The sequence below is a fragment of the Lepidochelys kempii genome, chromosome 3 (genome assembly GCF_965140265.1).
Source record: "Lepidochelys kempii isolate rLepKem1 chromosome 3, rLepKem1.hap2, whole genome shotgun sequence".
In the NCBI taxonomy this organism is placed as follows: domain Eukaryota; kingdom Metazoa; phylum Chordata; order Testudines; family Cheloniidae; genus Lepidochelys; species Lepidochelys kempii.
Genome location: NC_133258.1, coordinates 100226366 through 100243722, shown reverse-complemented (window position 1 = coordinate 100243722; position 17357 = coordinate 100226366). Strand labels below are relative to the sequence as shown.

General features: G+C 44.0%; 2 protein-coding genes across 5 annotated transcripts in view; one reads left to right on the top strand and one right to left on the bottom strand.

Moving 5' to 3' along the window:
- MED23 (mediator complex subunit 23) overlaps positions 1-5181 on the top strand; it is a 54627-nt gene extending 49446 nt beyond the window's left edge. For all 4 annotated transcript variants that reach the window (XM_073337327.1, XM_073337324.1, XM_073337325.1 and 1 more), the window contains 2 exons: positions 2272-2403; positions 3420-5181. In XM_073337327.1, coding sequence (XP_073193428.1) covers positions 2272-2403; positions 3420-3578 — 291 coding nt within the window. In that variant the 3' untranslated portion in view covers positions 3579-5181. The remainder of the gene's footprint in view (positions 1-2271; positions 2404-3419) is intronic.
- Positions 5182-9743: 4562 nt separating this feature from the next.
- ARG1 (arginase 1) overlaps positions 9744-17357 on the bottom strand; it is a 108892-nt gene continuing 101278 nt past the window's right edge. The window contains exons 5-8 of the mRNA XM_073336667.1: positions 17067-17161; positions 14923-15027; positions 12740-12876; positions 9744-9919 (exon numbers count right to left, since the gene is read on the bottom strand). Coding sequence (XP_073192768.1) covers positions 9744-9919; positions 12740-12876; positions 14923-15027; positions 17067-17161 — 513 coding nt within the window. The remainder of the gene's footprint in view (positions 9920-12739; positions 12877-14922; positions 15028-17066; positions 17162-17357) is intronic.

Sequence of the window (17357 nt, the reverse complement as noted above, 5' to 3'; positions counted from 1 at the left end):
CCACACCGGCGTTGCGAAACTGTATGGAGGGCCGGGTAGGGAAGGCTGTGCCTCCCCAAACAGCCTGGCCCCTGCCCTCTATCTGCCCCCTCCCCCTCAGAACCTCCAACCCATCCAACGCCCCCTTCTCCTTGTCCCCTGACCGCCTCCTCCTGGGACCCCCGCCCCTAACCAACCTCCTGGGACCCCACCCCGCATCCAACCCCCCGCTCCCTGTCCCCTGACTGCCCTGACCCCTATCCACACTCCTGACCCTGACAGTCCTCCCGGGACTCCCACGCCTATCCAACTCACCCTGCTCCCTGTCCCCTGACTGCCCACGGTACCCTCTGCCCCTTATCAAACCCCCACTCTCCCCGCCCCCTTACCATGCTGCTCAGAGCAGCAGGAGCTCATGCAGGAGCTCGCAGCCCCGCCGCCAGTGCTGCCTGACAGGAGCGGCACACCATAGCGCTGGCGGTACAGTGAGCTGAGGCTGTGGGGGAGGGGAGATAGCAGGGGAGGGGCCGGGGACTAGCCTCCTGGGCCGGGAGCGCAGGGGCCGGGCAGGACGGTTCTGCGGGACGTAGTTTGCCCACCTCTGCTCCAGTGGCTGGTCTACATAGAGGCTAGCAACTGACTATGGCTACCAGTTACTCTGTTATCTCAACTGGTAGAGGTCTGTGCTGTGGATCTTAAGATCAAAACCCTGCTGATGATCTAAGTTGGGGGTCAGTATGACTCCACAGAAGGCAACTTCTGGGGTTTTTTGTTTTGTTTTTCAGTTGTCTTTTTTAAAAGACGGAGGGGTTTTTTTTAATGTAATTTCTTATGTTAAAAGAACATTAGGGCTACATGCCCGCAAGGGGGGCAAATTTCCTATCTTAACATGACATTTAGGAGTTCTTGACTATGCAACTTTAATATTCTTTTAATGTTTTTGGATGTAATGTGTGAACATATGATGGAATAGGTGTATATATAGTGTAGCTAAGTAATCATGTAACCTTGTTATTGTATATTTATGACCTTGCTCCTTATTTCTCCCGTTTCTTTGTCACTGTCACCTATTACCTTATGCTGACTCTTGGGTTTAATTTTATTTCTTTAGACTTACAAAACGACAAAAAATGCATATTCTGTGCTTCAGGCATCCCTTAACCCGTCTTTAAATAATAACACATATCACAACAGAAAGACAACACTGCAACAAATTCCATCATACGCCAGCACTAATTTGCTAAACCCTACGGCAAAAAGATTGAAGAATAAAAAAGAGGAAAAATAAACTATTCAGGGCAGGAGGGAGCATCTTTTTATACATTTCTATAAAGTGCAAAGCACGCTTCTGAGTGCTGTATAGTGTAAACAGACACTAAATATTGCCTCCAGTGGCTTCTTTCTTCCCTCAGGAAGAAAATAGATTTTATTTATACCTGTATTCCACATGCAGAGCAAGAGTATAATGCTCTTCTAGAAAAGTAAAGGGAAAAAACTTAAGAATTTCTTAGTCACTTTAGTCCACTGACCACCTCGTTACTTCTCCATAAAATTCACTCTCCTCCAGCAAATCACATAAGCACACGCTTAAAGTCTGTTTCAGTCAATGAGACTTAAGTTTGTGCTTAGAACTTTGCTGAAGAGGAATAGTTTGCTGACTCTGGACATAGTAAAAATCTGATTAAAAGCATTGGGTATCAAACTACATGAATAAAACTACCATAATTCAGATTTTTAGGACGGTTATTAAATTATTGTAATTTCCAAAGTGAGGCACCGTGGGGCTAGTTAGGCTACATGTATGCTATGAGCTAGGAGGTGATTCCCTTGCTCATGTACACATACTTATGCTAGCTCTCATCAAACCAGTACGAGCACAAATAGCAGTGCAGCTGGGGTACCGCAGGTAGGGCAGCGTAGGCTCAGCTGAGCCGGGCCTCATACAAACCCACCTGAAACTGGTTGGTATGTGTTCGGCACAACCGCGCCTCTGCTGCCGCTGCCTGTACTGCCATGGCCACGATGCTGGGTGTACTCGTGCTAGCTCAATGAGCGCCTGCGTGAGCATATGTACATGAGCAGGGGAATCACACTGCCGGGTCATAGTGTAGACATAACCTTAGAGTTGTCGGTCTTCTTTCACAAGAAGCCAGATGTTTACCGGGAAGTTCAGATAAGTAGAAGATGCAAATAATAAATGTTTCTCCTTCACAAAAGAATAAACTTAAAAATATAGCATGTAAATCCAGACAGCAATGTTTTAAACTTTTTATTTTCATTTCATGAAAACAGATTGGGGTGGCGTTTTATGAAATGCTTCTGGATGTGGACCAATGCAGTACACATCTGAACTACATGGATCCCATATGTGATTTCTTGTATCATATGAAGTACATGTTTACTGGGGACAGCGTGAAAGATCAAGTAAGTTAACAATATACCTTGAAGCTAAAAGCAAGGTTACATTTAATATAACAATTTGTACCAGGATCTTTTTGTGTATGATCTTAAATGTAAAAGGATCACAAATCCCTTCACAGTTGATCAGTCTGTCCATTCCCAATCAATTACTGGTATAGTTTTTCATCGTTAAAAGCTGTAGGTCAGATTTTGAGACAAATTTCAGACCACAGGGAAATTGTGACTAGAGTTTGATTTTCTTTATGAGATGGCAATAGGAGTGCTGCTATATAAACGTCATAAGCATTTATGTTTAGATTTTTGTGCTGTTTCAATCCACACCTTCTGAGTTTTACTTTGAGCTTTGGGTTCAAATTAAATAACCAAATTCCATCTGGTTTTGTTGCAAAAGCATAAATCATCCCATGTTCACCAAAAGGATTCCTGAACTTTAATTAATCTTTTACTGAAACCTGATGCAGGTTTCTATTTTGTAACAAAGTGTAAAGTCCAGATAAGTGTTATGTTTCCTGAATGCATTTTGCATGGCTTTGGTTGAGTCCTAGATCGAGGAGGTTTTGGGATGAGAACTGACGAGATTCAGGGATTCATTTAGGTAGCACTTAAGATAAATCTGTCTTGCCGTATTGTTCTAGGGTTCATTCCTCTCTTGCATTAAAAATGTGTCAAATTACTTTGTGTTTTGATAATGCTTTGTCCACGTTTGTGGGTACGTCTAAATGACAGCTGGGAACATACTTCCCAGTGTAGGAAGACGGATGCGCTAACAGTGTAGCCAAGGGAGCACAAGTTGCTGCTCAAGTGAGTTGCCTGAGCACAAACCTGACCAGCTCCCCTGGGAATGTACTTTAGTGGCTAGCCCAAGCCGCTGCCCTTGCTATCTCCCAGCTATATTGCTGTGTTTAGCGCACTAGCTAGAGAAGAGCTAGTGCATGTCTGTTTCCCTGCACTGGGAAGCATGCTCCCAGCTGCAGTGTCGATGTATCCTGAAGGGTCTTTTTTTGTTTCGTGTTTTATAGGTAGAGAAAATTATTTGCAATTTAAGACCGTCTTTGAAACTCCGTCTACGTTTCATAACACATATCAGCAAAATGGAACCAGCTGCTATTCCTCAGCAATCCATCAACAGCGGGTCTCCAGCACCACAGCCTAGCCAAGTGCCTGTTAATGTTGCTTAGCCCGTAACACAACCGAGCAGGACATCATACTGGTGTCTATGTGAAGACTCTTTTCTATTGATCCAGATGAAACACTCTTTGGTCTGAACTTGGTGACATTGTGTAACAAAGGAAGAGAATTATCTCCAGCCTGCTGCTTCATTTTGATTTGTGTGGTGAATCAGTTTGTGCATCATCTGCACTCCATTCTTCCTGTCTATTTGTATCAGAGACTAGATAAGGTATCTGTTGAACTGATCAAAGGTATGTTGCAAACAGTGGCATTTATGGATGTATGATAAGATGACTATTTTGTAAAGCAGCTCCATATCCCTCTTCAAGCCATCTTAGTTTTCCTTATTTCTGTCTGTCTATATTAGCTTTTTTCAGAGGTATCTAGCATGGTGGTATGTAAACACCTAGTTTTCTTTTAAATGAAAATGTTGAACCTAAATGTCAGCCAGATCCTCTCTTCAAACCCTGGGGTCGAATATTAATTCATGGACTAAACATAAAGATGGACACTTCAATTGTAATTCACCAGTACTGTCTACTTAATCACTGGGGGACAGATACTGATGTCCTCCCTCATCTTGAGCACTGCCTTTTTGAAGTCAGTGGGACTACCCATGTAATAAGGTACCATCCGACATGAGTAGAGGCGGCACAGTCAGCTCTTGCGTGCACAAATCCCTTTTACTTTACCTCCTGCTCATGAAGAGGTGGGGGGTGGGGGTGGATTAATGTTCTTGATTTTTGATCATATGAACAAGTTTAGTCCCACAGAGAGGGTGCTTAACTACATGCTTAAGTTCCAGTGGCATAAGTCAACAGGACTTGCATATCAGATTAAAGTTAAGGATGTGTTTAAATGCTTTCTTCAATTGGGGAGTTAGGGCTTGTCTGTACATACCGCACTGCAGGGGCGCAGCTGCAGGAGAGCATCTTCTGTCGGCGTAGAATCCACCTCCATGAGAGGTGGTAGTTATGTCAACAGGAGAAGCTGCTCCCCCCTCCTCCCCCCCGCGTTGACAGCGCTGTATATGCTGCGGGTTAGGTTGGTACGACTACTTTGCTCAGCGGGGTGGATTTTTCACACCATTGAGCAATGTAGTTACACCAATGTAAATTTGTAATGTAGACCTGGCCTCAGTCTCTTTAAAGACTGTGGATGACTCTTGTAAAGTAGGGAACTTACTGATGTCTTCATTAAAGTAAATAGATGAGCAGTGGCTTTGATCTAGCATGAACTAACAGGCTGCTAGATTATTAGCCAAAGACAATCGGAAATGGAACCGTGTTTAAAATCTGTGTATTCAATTAAGATTTGCTGGTTGATTTTTATTTTTTTTCTCCCCTAGTTGGGAAATGGTGTAATTTTTATTAGTCAGTCATGGTTGGATTTTTATCACATCTAAGCTTTATTTTAGGTTTGTATAATCCACTACTTTAATTCCTCAAATTTTATTTGTGTATGTGTACTCTCAGTTGTTTACTAGGTATGACTCAATAACAAAAGTGAAAATAGTCTCAATTAAGATTTGTAAAATATTGATCGTATTTGACATTTTTAAAGACTTTTTTTAATTAAAAAAACCCCTTGAAGTTTATGGTAATACCATTTGCCATCTTACGTCTTATTGTTTATTTGCCATGCTCTTCAGTTTAAAAATAGGGGTTGATTAGATCATCGAAGTCTCTGTGTCCTCCATCTTCAGTTCTACAATAATACCATCTCAGACGATGGTCTCAACAGAACTCACACGTTTAGTAAGGTTAGGCCTCATCAGCACCTCCTGCTAAAAGCCCTGGTGCTATAAAAAATAGCGTTGATTCAGTAGAAAGAATTCTTCATATCAGTCTGCATAGTCTACACCTAGTATAGAGTTAGAAGGCACTGTGTTGTCAAGATGCTATCTTTTAAATCATACATACCCCCTGGGATTCTAACAAGTGGTCCAGTGTGAATAATTATGAACTGCCTTATCTATATTCATCTTACGGTTTGCATAAGGTATGCAACTTCACAGGCAGTTTAGGACAGGAAGAGTAGGACTTCTGCATGCCGTTTAAAAAGCCGTCTTGTTCCATTCCAAAGTTGAGTTAAGTGATTCTTGTTTCTCCCAGACTGGATTTGGTAACACACTGCACCTAGGTGCCCTCCAGAAATCCAGTACACATCTTGGAAGTTTAGTCTGCTTCTCCAGAAGCCTCTCCAAAGGTTATTTTGGGGCAGAGCCAAAGGGTCAGTTGATAGGGTTGGGACACAGAAGGGCTGAGGTCTGTTCCCAGGTCTGCTATATCACTTTGGTCAAATCACTCACCTCTCTGTATTTCAATTTACTTCTCTGTAAAACTGAGGTAATACTTGCTCACCTTTCTAAACAGGTTTAAAATGTATGAATGAAAAATGCAGTGTAAGTATCAAGCTTGATTATTGGTGTGTGCGTGCCCTCTGACCAAACAATAGCAACTTACTCTGTGCACGCACACGACAGAATAGTCCTATACTATGTAGAAATAATTCTTGGGATTGGCCTGGGACTACAGTGTACATCTGCAGTTCTTTGTAGCACCTGTTTACTTGGTCTTGCGTGGAGAGTAACAGAGAATTTGGCCTCCTGCCTTTAGGAGCAAATGTTTAGAGCTATTGGTAACCCGAAAACCTGTGAGGTTTTTCTCACCTTTTAAAATTGGAGCCTGAAATCTTTTGTTTCTTCACTGAGCAAGCTGCAACAATGTAAATTAGGCCTCTCCATCCATCTAGGGTCTACCTGTGTATATAAATGGGTTCAGTAGCTCAGTGTCTAAGCTCCTTCTGTTCCTGGCCTATGCAGAGATGATAAAATGTGAAATTGGGCTGAGGCCATCAAAAGATAATGTTTGGCCACTACCAGCCTGGGTTTGAACCTGTGACCTAAAGCTGAAAGGCTCTCTGTCCCATTAACAGTCTCCTGAGTCATTCTGTCTTTAGCTAGGTGGTAGAATTACTATCCAATGGGTTTAAGTATTTTTTAAATACATAAACGTGTTGGGATAAAGTCTCCTTTTGATGTGTGTGCAAAGCTCATTAGCAGGCTTCCGAGGTTGTCGCTCTAGACCAGTGGTTCTCAACTGATTACACATTGTGGGCCACAGGGGCCAGTTGGCAGGGCAGCGGCAGCCCTGACCCTGTCCCTCGCTGCGCGGGCCACCCAACTGCCCGCCCTGGACCCCACGGGGCTGACTGGCTACCCTGGACCTCAGCACATGGCCCTGGGCCCTGCTGCCCACCCCGGACACCTTTTGAACCACGCCAAGGGAACAACTCTACACGTTCATTCTCCACACATTTCACTTCTTCACCGTTGTGCCCGCCACGATACCAAGTGGCAGGACCTTCTACCACCTGTAGAGGGTGAGGAACCCCAGTGGATCAGTCAATATTGCACCCTATTCCCATGGCCTGTCTGGGATGTTGGTTGGTGGCTCCTCACTAGAGCCGTGAGCACGGGCGTGTACCTGGCGCACTTCACCCCCATCCCCGATGCCTGCCCCTTTTGGTATGTGAGGGTGACCCTGGCGCATGTCTATCTAGAACATGCTAGGTTGCAGCCCCTATTCCGGCTCCTCCAAGACCTCCTGGAGAGGTTCTGGCTGCACTTCTCCCCACACCTTTTCAAATACGCACACCCTGTCCATGGCCCCACGAAGTCACGAGACGTCCTAGTCAACCTCCTCCTGGCCGTGTTGAATTGTTCCCTTGGCATGGTTTGAAAGCGAACTGGCAAGCTCCAAAGTGGCCATATATACAATACCAGGAGGAGGATGCTGGACGGAGAGGTGCGCTGTGACTGTGGCGCCTATTTCCATTCCTCCTTTGTCTCACATATCTGGGTGGCATCTGCTGGCTCCCTAGACAGCTTTGAGGAGTCGTGGAGCTATCTACGGTTCTCTGCTCGGTGTCTCCATCTGGATCCCTAGTTTTGAACCTATGACCCCAACTCCCTGCCCTGTTCTTCCTTAGTTGTCCCTCGTCTTCAGTTGGATCCCGGGTCCAATGGCTCCTCCTGCAAGGCTGGGGGAGGGGCCTTTAGATGTGGCCTGGCTTCTGCCCGCCTGCCTCCTGGGATTTCAATAAGGCCCTGGAGCTCGCAGGACCAGCTGGTTCCCTGGACCCTGCCAGTCCAGCCAGCAGCCCCTGACCCCGCGGGACCGGTCGGCTGCCCCGGAGCACGCGGGGCGGGCTGGCTGCCCTGGACCTGGACCCCAGAGCACGTGGGGCTGGGTAACTGCTCTGGACCCAGACTCTGCTGGAGCCCCTGACCCCACGGGCCTGCTAGCAGCCCCAACCCTGGATTCCCACCATGCAGGGCACGCCAGAAGCCCCGATCCTGTCCCCGCCACCCTAGGCATGCAGGTGGGCCTTTAACACGCATCTGAGCTGGGCTGCAGCTGTGTGTTAATTCCGTGGGCTGCGGGTTGAGAATTGCTGCCCTAGACAGTTGTAATAAGGTACCTGACCAACAGAAACAGATACCAGCATTGTTTGATGTGAAAGTCCTTTAATCTCTTATCTTAATCATCAGTGGTCTAAAAAGAAATGATTGTTTGCCTAATATTGCCTACGTTGGACTGAATATTTTTGGTTAGAAGTTGCGCTTTTTTGCTCATGCTTTAAATTACTATCACAGCAAGCCTAGTTTGGGTACAATTTCAGTCCTACATGTGGGTAGCTGATTGTAGATTTTAAAACGGAAGGTGAGACCCTCAGCTGCCAAGACAATGGCAACATGGGTTAATGTTTGTGGCAAACACAGCAGGTGTGAATAATCAGATTTGTGGGAGGCGATAGAAGGGCCTGATGCGTAAGCATTGAGAGATTGTTCTCTGTGTAGGAGGCAGCATGGAGAATGCAGAGGCATGCACATGGTTGACTATTTTTAACTATCTGGTATTTTCACGGTGACCATATGTCCTGGTTTGGCCAGGACAGTCCCTTTTTTAAGCCCTGTCCCAGCTGTCCTGACATTTTTGGCAAAAGTGGGCAAGTGTCCTGTTTGCTCTTGCCAACTTGATCAATTCGCAAGAGCAAATGGGACAAATGCCCACTTCTGTCAAAGAAGTGAGGTGCAGAGGAATGTGCAGGGGAGTGGGCGAGCGGCGACGCCAGCCCCGTGTGGAGGTGGGGAAGCAGGGGTCAGGTGAGCAGTGGTGGTAGGGGGGGCCCGGGCTACCCCAGGCAGTATTCTGTTTTCCCTTAGGGAAATATGGTCACCCTAGGTATTTTTGTATATAATGTATTTGATCAAAGAAAACTCATCTAGTAAGACTTGAACAACTGTCTGTAATGCCAAAGTCATCTGACTTAACTGAGATCAGTCTCTGAAAGAAGTTCAATTTAGTTATTAGCCACCAGAGGGAGCTTACATGGTGCATTCCCGTTCCATGGTTTCATAGAGCCATAAATTCTGAGGCCAGAAGAGACCACTGTGATCCTCTATTCTGACCGCTTGTAGAACACAGGCAATAGAACTTCCCCAAAATAATGCCTAGAGCACATCTGTATATTAGTCTGTCTGCAAAATTTCAATATAATGTTAATTAATATTTCATTTATAATGAAACCTACATACCCATTATAAAACTATTTCCCAAATCCAGTTATTTGGTATTTTAAAATGTAAATTTCTTTTTAATTTGTAAGATAACATGTTGGATGTGTTGACTCAAGTTTTAGTAATGCAGAAGGTGAGCTAAAGTAATGTTACTTACTACATAGGGGGTTGTTTTTTAAGGAGTATCTAGTACTAACAGTTTGAAATCTCTTCCAGAAAACTTAGTTTAGTGCACAAGAAAAATGTCCACTTTCTTTTTAACGAACCAAGAACTTTATAGAGAGTAACGAAAACAAGGTAAGTAAATAGAGGTAATAATGTGATTTACTGCATAATGGTGGTAATAAATTATTTGACTTGACTTTTAGAATTTGTTATAAAGTAGAAAACAGCATGAGCAAATCTGACACTTTTTACTTCACCAGCCTCCATTAGCATGAGTGACAATTACTGTCTCATTAGTGTCTGAGCTTCAACGAAAAGCTTATTTTTGTGCTTGAGGTTACCAAAGTCATTCAGTAAGCAACAGTCATTAACAAAATATTATACTTTAGGACTGAAAAACTTCTTGGAACATAACTGTATATGTTCAGATGGATTTTTGTGGCTGGGGTATACGGTAACTGGAACTATGAGAACCTTCACGTGCTTTACCAAAACAGGACAAGATAATTGAAACAGCTGTCTTGACCGTTGTGTTAACTTCTTCTTGTGTCTTCCCACGAGCTGGATTGATCTCCATTATATCTACTACCGATAGCAACCCTGCAATAACAAATGACAATTCTACTGAGAAAAATTTCAATTGATACATAATTTTCTTTTCAGGTCAAGAAATTCAAAACTCACTACCACAGAGTTCCAAAGCAGGATGTATTTTTCCCCTTTGGGATTTTGTCTTTGTTCTTTATCAACATTAACAAAGGCTCGTATAAGAAGACAACCAGTAGTGTGCCTTTTCCCAGTGTAGGATGCAGATATTTAGAGTCAGATATTCTACTGTGCTCATCTTTGCTGGACACCACAACAAGGAGCTGATATCAGAGAGCTAATTCTGACTCTAATCCTCAGCCTCAAGCATCATTGGGGGGCTACTCTAATTTGAACCAGGTAGCTTTGTCCCCAAGGGTTCATACACTACCTGAGGCATAGCCAAAGTGCAGAATGTTCTGGATACTCCCCCCTCCCTGCCCAGGACCCATTCAGTCCCACCCCCAATATGTCATCTGAGCCAAAGGGTGTAAAGAAGAAGTCATAGGAGCCAGCTGCATCAGCTCTATGCCTGTTGGGGCTCCCATACTACAAAGTTGCATGTAATTTCTAACCTTCTTTGTGTCCGTTTTTTTACATTTTATCGAACGCCTGCGTTCCAATGAATTGACAAAGCACTTCACAAATTAAATGCTACTAAAAGACAGGTAGCTGTGGTGGTAGCTATGCAGAGACCAGAGTGCTACCCAGTAGGTACAGCATGGAAAATTTAGTCTCTGGACATCAGTAAATCCCTATTCATGCAAAATGTGCTATGAGAGCAGACAGGACCTCAGTTAAAGGTCTTTCCCGAAAGCCCTTCACAGAGAGTAAGCTATATGGTAGTTTATCTCTCTGAAGGAAGGATGAGGAGATGTTGAGGAAATTTGAACCTTTGGTTCCAGAACATCTAGGTCTGCAAAACCTGCTATTTAAGTCGCTACTCTGTCCCCTCCAATTTTAATTTTCATGAGCTCCACTCTTCAGCAATACTTTTGTTTTCTTTTCCTACACTAAGAGGGAGTGATACTTTCTCTGCTTTGATTAAATTTTCAATCCTAATGCTGTTTTAATCTGTAGGCAAAGAGGTGAGGTGATATTACCAGATGTGAGTACACTGGTTTGAGATCATGTGGATTCACTATTTAGAATGCCATGGGCAAAGTATTCCTGAAAGTGTAGATTTGAATGGGCCCTTAGAATATGTGTTAACTACTTATGCTAAACTGTTTGATCTCGTATTTAGCTGTAGTACTTTTCCCAGACCTGAAAAAGAGCTCTGTGTCGCTTGACAGCTTGTATCTCTCACCAACTGAAGTTGGTCCAATAAACAATATTACTCACCCACCTTGTTACGCTAATATCCTGGGACTGACACCGCTACAACAACATTGTGCCTTCCCTATTGTCTTTTTGCCTTCATTTTGGACTGGAATTCCAAGAGGTGGTGATAGTGTACATTGCAAAGCAGTCAAGGGCTGTAAACACTGAATGACTTTCCTCTGGCAATACAATGGGTATGCTAAAGAAGGTGGCAAGCTGCAAGAAACCAGTTTTTCCAGTCTGGACTTTGGTGAGTTGTAACCAAAAAATGGATCACCTAAGCGAGGGCCTTGATCACCTGACGGGGAGACCAGGAGGGTCACATGTCAGAGGGGGCTTGAAGTTATAAATGGACATGACCTGTTCTTAGCAGCTGCCTCTCAGTGACCAGGACAAGAATACAAGACTGAGCAGGAGAAAGGAAGGACTTGGGACACTAAAAGGAGTGACCAAAACCCAAAGGGGCTCCGCCTGGTGAGGACAAAGGAGGGTGAGATATGTTTGTGAAGGCTTTGTTACTTTTGCATGCATCTTAAGTCTCTTATGCTTGCTGAGTGAAGTGTCGGGGGAAGGGTATGTTAAGTTATTGGTGAGACTTGGGGGTGGTAGTTCAGCATTGGTCTTAAGCCTACTGCATTTGGATGATGGGGTCCCACTTACAAAAAGGGGTACCATTCAGGGAGTCTGAAAACTGGAAGAGATCCTGAGAATCCTGTTTCTCAGACTCAGTGGGCTTAATAGCATGCACGATCCAGTACTTGAATTTCAAACATAGGAGTCTAGTGAGTATTCAGCAGTGGGCGCTCTGCCAGATCTGTATCACTACCTATTCCAAGTAAAGCATGGCAAATGGGATTCTTTTTCTTTTCCTTTTCTTTCTCCTACTCAAGAGCCACAAGCTATTGTAGTTTTAATGACAGGTATGGCTGAGGGTTTGTCTACACTTACCAGAGGATTGAAGCTGCAGTGATCGATGCAGTGGCAGTCGATTTATCAGGTCTAGTGAAGACCCGCTAAATCGGACCCGCTAAATTGACTGCCGATTGCTCTCCCATCGACTTCTGTACTCCATCGGATCGAGAAGAGTAAGGGTAGTTGATGGGAGAGTGTCTCCTGTCGACGTCGCGTAGTGTGGATCCATTCACATAACTCATATTGCATAGCTTAGATCAACTTTTCCCTTTAGTGTAGACAAGGCCTTAGGCAATGCTCACCTAGTTTTAACTGTAGACTAAGAACTAAATTGGGCTTTACTCTGGACATCCACAGCTAAACTGTGAGCTCATCAGCCTTCATCCTACATTATTACTATGAAGGAGAGTATTCTTGCAGTACTGAATATCACATTCTCTTATTTGATTTGTGAATTCCTCTTATATTAAAGCAGTGAAAAAATCCAATATGTACCTCAAAGTTAGAAAATCCCTCAGCATAACACTTCAAATGCTGAAGGTAGACATTATAAATGTTAAATCTAAAACTATATTAAGAATTTTCAGATGTTTATTGTACCTGTTCTATAAAGTTCTTCTGCTATATAGATACCCTCCCTCAAAGTCACTCCTCCAGGAACTGGGGTCCCTGTAGCTGATGCCAGAGAGGGATCCAAGCCATCAACATCAAAACTTAAGTGAATTGGTCTCTTCTTACTTTATTGGTGGAAAGCAAGAGAATAAAATTAAACACATATGTTCAGAAAAGCTGTAAAGTGGTCCTATGAAAATGTTCTTCACGAACAATGAAAAAAACTTAAGCCCCCTGATTCAGACTTCTTGTGTCCCACTTAGAAAACGTTTGTGCCACATAACAAAGTTATGGAATGACATTCTGCCTTGGGCGGCATCACAGTTAAGCAAGGAACAGATTGTAAATTGGCTCCATGTTTTTCATGGAAGTCACGGATTTCGTGACCTCTGTGACTTCTGCAGCAGCCAATGCTGGAGCAGTCTCGAGCCCCACCCAGACCCCCAGCAGCAGCAGTTTGGGTGTGGGGAGTCTCAGCGTTGGGGGTTGAGGTGCGTGGAGGTGCTTACCTCGGGGGATGCTCCCCAGAAGGGCAACAGCAACTCCTATCCTTCAGCTCCTAGCTCCACGTGCTGTCTCCACCCGCAGGCACCACCCCAACAGCTCCCATTGGCCACAGTTCCCAGCCAATGGGAGCTGCAGAACCAGGGCTTGGGGCAGAGCGGAGGCAGCACATGGAGCTGGGGGGTCACCACTTCCCAGAAGCTGGGTAGGGATCCTGCCCCAGCCCCACCAAACCTCCCCCGCCCCCCCAGCCTCCATGGTGCCCCCTGGACTACAACTTCCTTCCCCCCGAGCACCATGGCACCCCCTGGGCTGCAACTCCCTGCCCCACCAGCACCTGTGGTGCCCTCCTGAGCAGGCCACCCTCCTCCCCCCCCACAAGTTTTAGTCAGGGGTATATAGTAAATGTCATGGACAGGTCATGGGCCGTGAAGTTTTGTTTACTGCCCATGACCTGTCCATGACTTTTACTAAAAGTACCCATGACTAAAACCTAGCCTTATTTATAAAGCATCTAGTATGTACATTAGGGCTGTAAAACTAGAGATGGGGGAGACCAATAGGGTCTTCTAATCTATCCTGCTAACAGTAAAGGAATGTTCCCTAGAATATATTCACTAGAGTAAAATGAACAAACTTGAGCTAAATTGATGATGCTGTCACCATTTCCCGATGTGAGACTGTTCTAGTCTTACAATCTCCTTGGGACAAAGCTTTCCCTGAATTCCGCCTAAAGTTGTGCTGTTTTTTTTTTTAATTTCATCCTATCACTCCTTCCTGTTACTACTACCCTCTTTTACTACCCCCCATAAGACTGTAGCCCCCAGGATGGAGAGTTCCAACGGTAGCAGCAGGTGGGGGAAGCCCTAGCAGCCTAGCTCTGTTTGATCTGTGGGTGGGAGGAAGAACCTAGAGCCAGTATGGAGGCACTTATTATTACTTGTGTTCCCGTAGCACCTAGGAGCCCCAGTCATGAACCAGAATCCCATAGTGGTAGGCATTGTACAAACACAGAACAAAAAGAGTCCCTGCCATAAAGTACATGGCATGAAGTCACTAGAGGCCTCTGAAATTACCCAGGGGCCTAGAACAGTGCCTGATGACTTCCTTTGTAGTCATCCAGTGCCAAAGAGAGACTTGGACACAGTTGTGAGCAGCCAGTGGGGCTGATTTGAGTATTCACATCAAACTTTAAATTACACCAATTTAAATACCATTAAAATAAACCCTCTGTGTTTTAAATGTACGTCATGCAGGGGAGTTTTGAAGTGATCTTTGACAATATGATCAACAATACTTAGTGGGTCTTCTGTAACTGTCAAGGCACAAATTTTGTTTCTCTGATCTTTGTGTTCAGATTGACAGTACATAAATTGGGCTTGATTTATATGCATGAGTATTTGGCAAAATGTGCCGTGTTCTCTTAGATCTGTTGAACTTTAACACAACCACATAGTCCTATTACATATAGAGGAGCTCTTCTCCCACTGTCCTAGAACAATTTTGCTGTACTGTCCTGGCAGGTATCTATTCAGCATCCCTGGAGTGCGCCAGTGACTGACTGGGATCTCAAAATTCTGGGGTGATTTACCTGATCATTTTTGTGCATGGGTTGCAGTGTAATTTTTATTCTGTTTAAAAAAAAATGAAATAGTTTCTTTACTTACTTGGCCAGCAAATAATTAAGTGTTTCTTCCATCACCTTCCCAATCCCAAGTTGATCTATTTCAGTCATCGAATAGTATTTAATACCCACAGATTTCAGAATACAGCTGAAAGAGACATGGCAGACACATTAACGGCTTATGAATGCAACTAAAAGTACATTGTTTTTTCAGCATTTTGTAAATATACTGACATCTGAAATGTTTATCTTCCATCAGAGAACAAATAGTACAAATATTAAGTAAATTTTACATTTTAATTCTGCTTACAAATTATCAACCAGATGAATGAATTATAAAGGCAAGAGTGGGGGGTAAAGTATTCTGCTTATATTCAAGTGCTTAATTTTTGAACTTGGGTATCTGAGCACATATATAGGCACCTAATCTATATTGGTTATATTTGAAACATGTATTTAGTTAATATGAACTTGGATGCCTTAAGTCACCATTTAGATGCCTACAAATCAATATTTAAGTTCTTAAATTTGGATTTAAAATGTATGTATTTATTATACACATGCTGGTTTAGGCAAACAGGGGAAGGATAGGGAGCAATAGCTGGACAGGCAGGAGCAGTTGATCAAAGATATTTTTTGATTGAAGAAGCAGATGATTGAAGATGAAAGAACCAGATGGGTGGGTGAGGATAAGAGAAGAGGCAAAGAAGAGCAGGGAAAGCTAAGAGATGATGTAGAGAGGTTGGATTGGGTATTAGAGGACAAGGAGGAGACAGACCTGTGAGTCAGACTGGGGTGAAAAAGATGAAATGTACAGAGTAGGGGATGGGCAGGAAGGTGAGAGTTCTTGCTGGATTGCATCTTTTCTCTTTGAAGAAATTGGAGAGACTCCTCAGCACAGGAGAGGAGCAAGCAGCTGGTTTGAGGAGAGAGCCAAAGGTAGAGAAGAGGTGTTGATGGCTGTGGGTGCAGGCTTCATTCAGTCAGCAAAAAGGGGTTGAGCAGTTTGGGAGGAAGTTTTTGCTGTCACTGGATTTTCCCCCCATGTTTCACTCATGAACATGAGTGGAGAAAGCAGATATGAGAGGAGGGGAGGGAAATCACTTCTGGTGAATGTAGCATGACCTTTTGAGGTAAGATGATATTTAAAGATACTGTCTGCTCCCTGCAGTTATTGATTTATATATTGCAGATTTTGTCTGTCTTTGGGGAAGGTGGGCCTATTTTCTGCTTTATTTTCTCCCATCATAGAATCATAGAAATCTAGGGCTGAGGCAGGACCAAGTAAACCTAGACCATTCCTGGTAGGTATTTGTCTAATCTGTCCTTAAAAACCTCCAAAGACAGGGACTCTACAACCTCCCTTGGAAGCCTGTCGTAGTCCTTAACTATCCTTTATACTTAGTTTTCCAAATAACTAACCTAAATCTCCCTTGTTGCAGATTAAGCCCCATTACTTCTTGTCCGACCTTCAGTAGACAGGGAGACCAATAGATCACCATCCTCTTTATAACAGTCATTAACGTATTTGAAGACTGTTATCAGATCCCCCCTCAGTCTTCTTTTCTCAAAGACTAAACAAACACATTTTATTTTTAACATTTCCTTGGAGGCCAGGTTTTCTAACACTTTTCTCATTTCTGTTGCTTTCCTCTGGACACACCCTGATTTAGCCTCATCTTTCCTAAAGTGTGGTGCCCAGAATTGGACACAGTACTCCAGCTGAGGGTTCACCAGGGCCAGGTAGAGCGGGACAATTACCTCCTGTGTTTTACATACAACACTCTGTTAATATACCCCAGAATATTAGACTTTTTCCACAACTGCATCACATTATTGGCTCATATTCAAATTGTGATCCACTATATCCTCCCTCCCCCCCATCCCCCAGTTCTTTTCTGCAGTATTACTGCCTAGCCAGTTACTTCCAAATCACATCACATTAAGCCTCACACTGGTCAAGGAGGCACCTACTCTGCAGTCTGCAACAACACCACACATCATAGAATCATAGAATATCAGGGTTGGAAGGGACCCCAGAAGGTCATCTAGTCCAACCCCCTGCTCAAAGCAGGACCAATTCCCAGTTAAATCATCCCAGCCAGGGCTTTTCCACAACTTTTCCACATCCATTTAGGCAAGGGAAATGTGGCATTTGAGCACTACTGAGAGAGGAACTAGACTCACTGTTCAGCAGTGTCCACATCTCTTAGTCCAATATACACAATGTCTTCAGCAGACAGGCACGGGGTTATCCACGAGAATCCTGGAACATCAGGCATCTCAGAGGATCAAAAGAGGTTTTATTTTTACTAGGTTATCCCCATAACAACCAGCCTCCTCCTCAAAGGGGGAGGGTGAAGAATAAGACTTGACTTCTTAAAAAGCCCAAAATGTGAGTGTAGAAAGGTTGGATGGATTGAGAGCAGGCTGAATTTCAAACCTTGCCCCCAAATCAGAGCCATAGGACACTGGGTC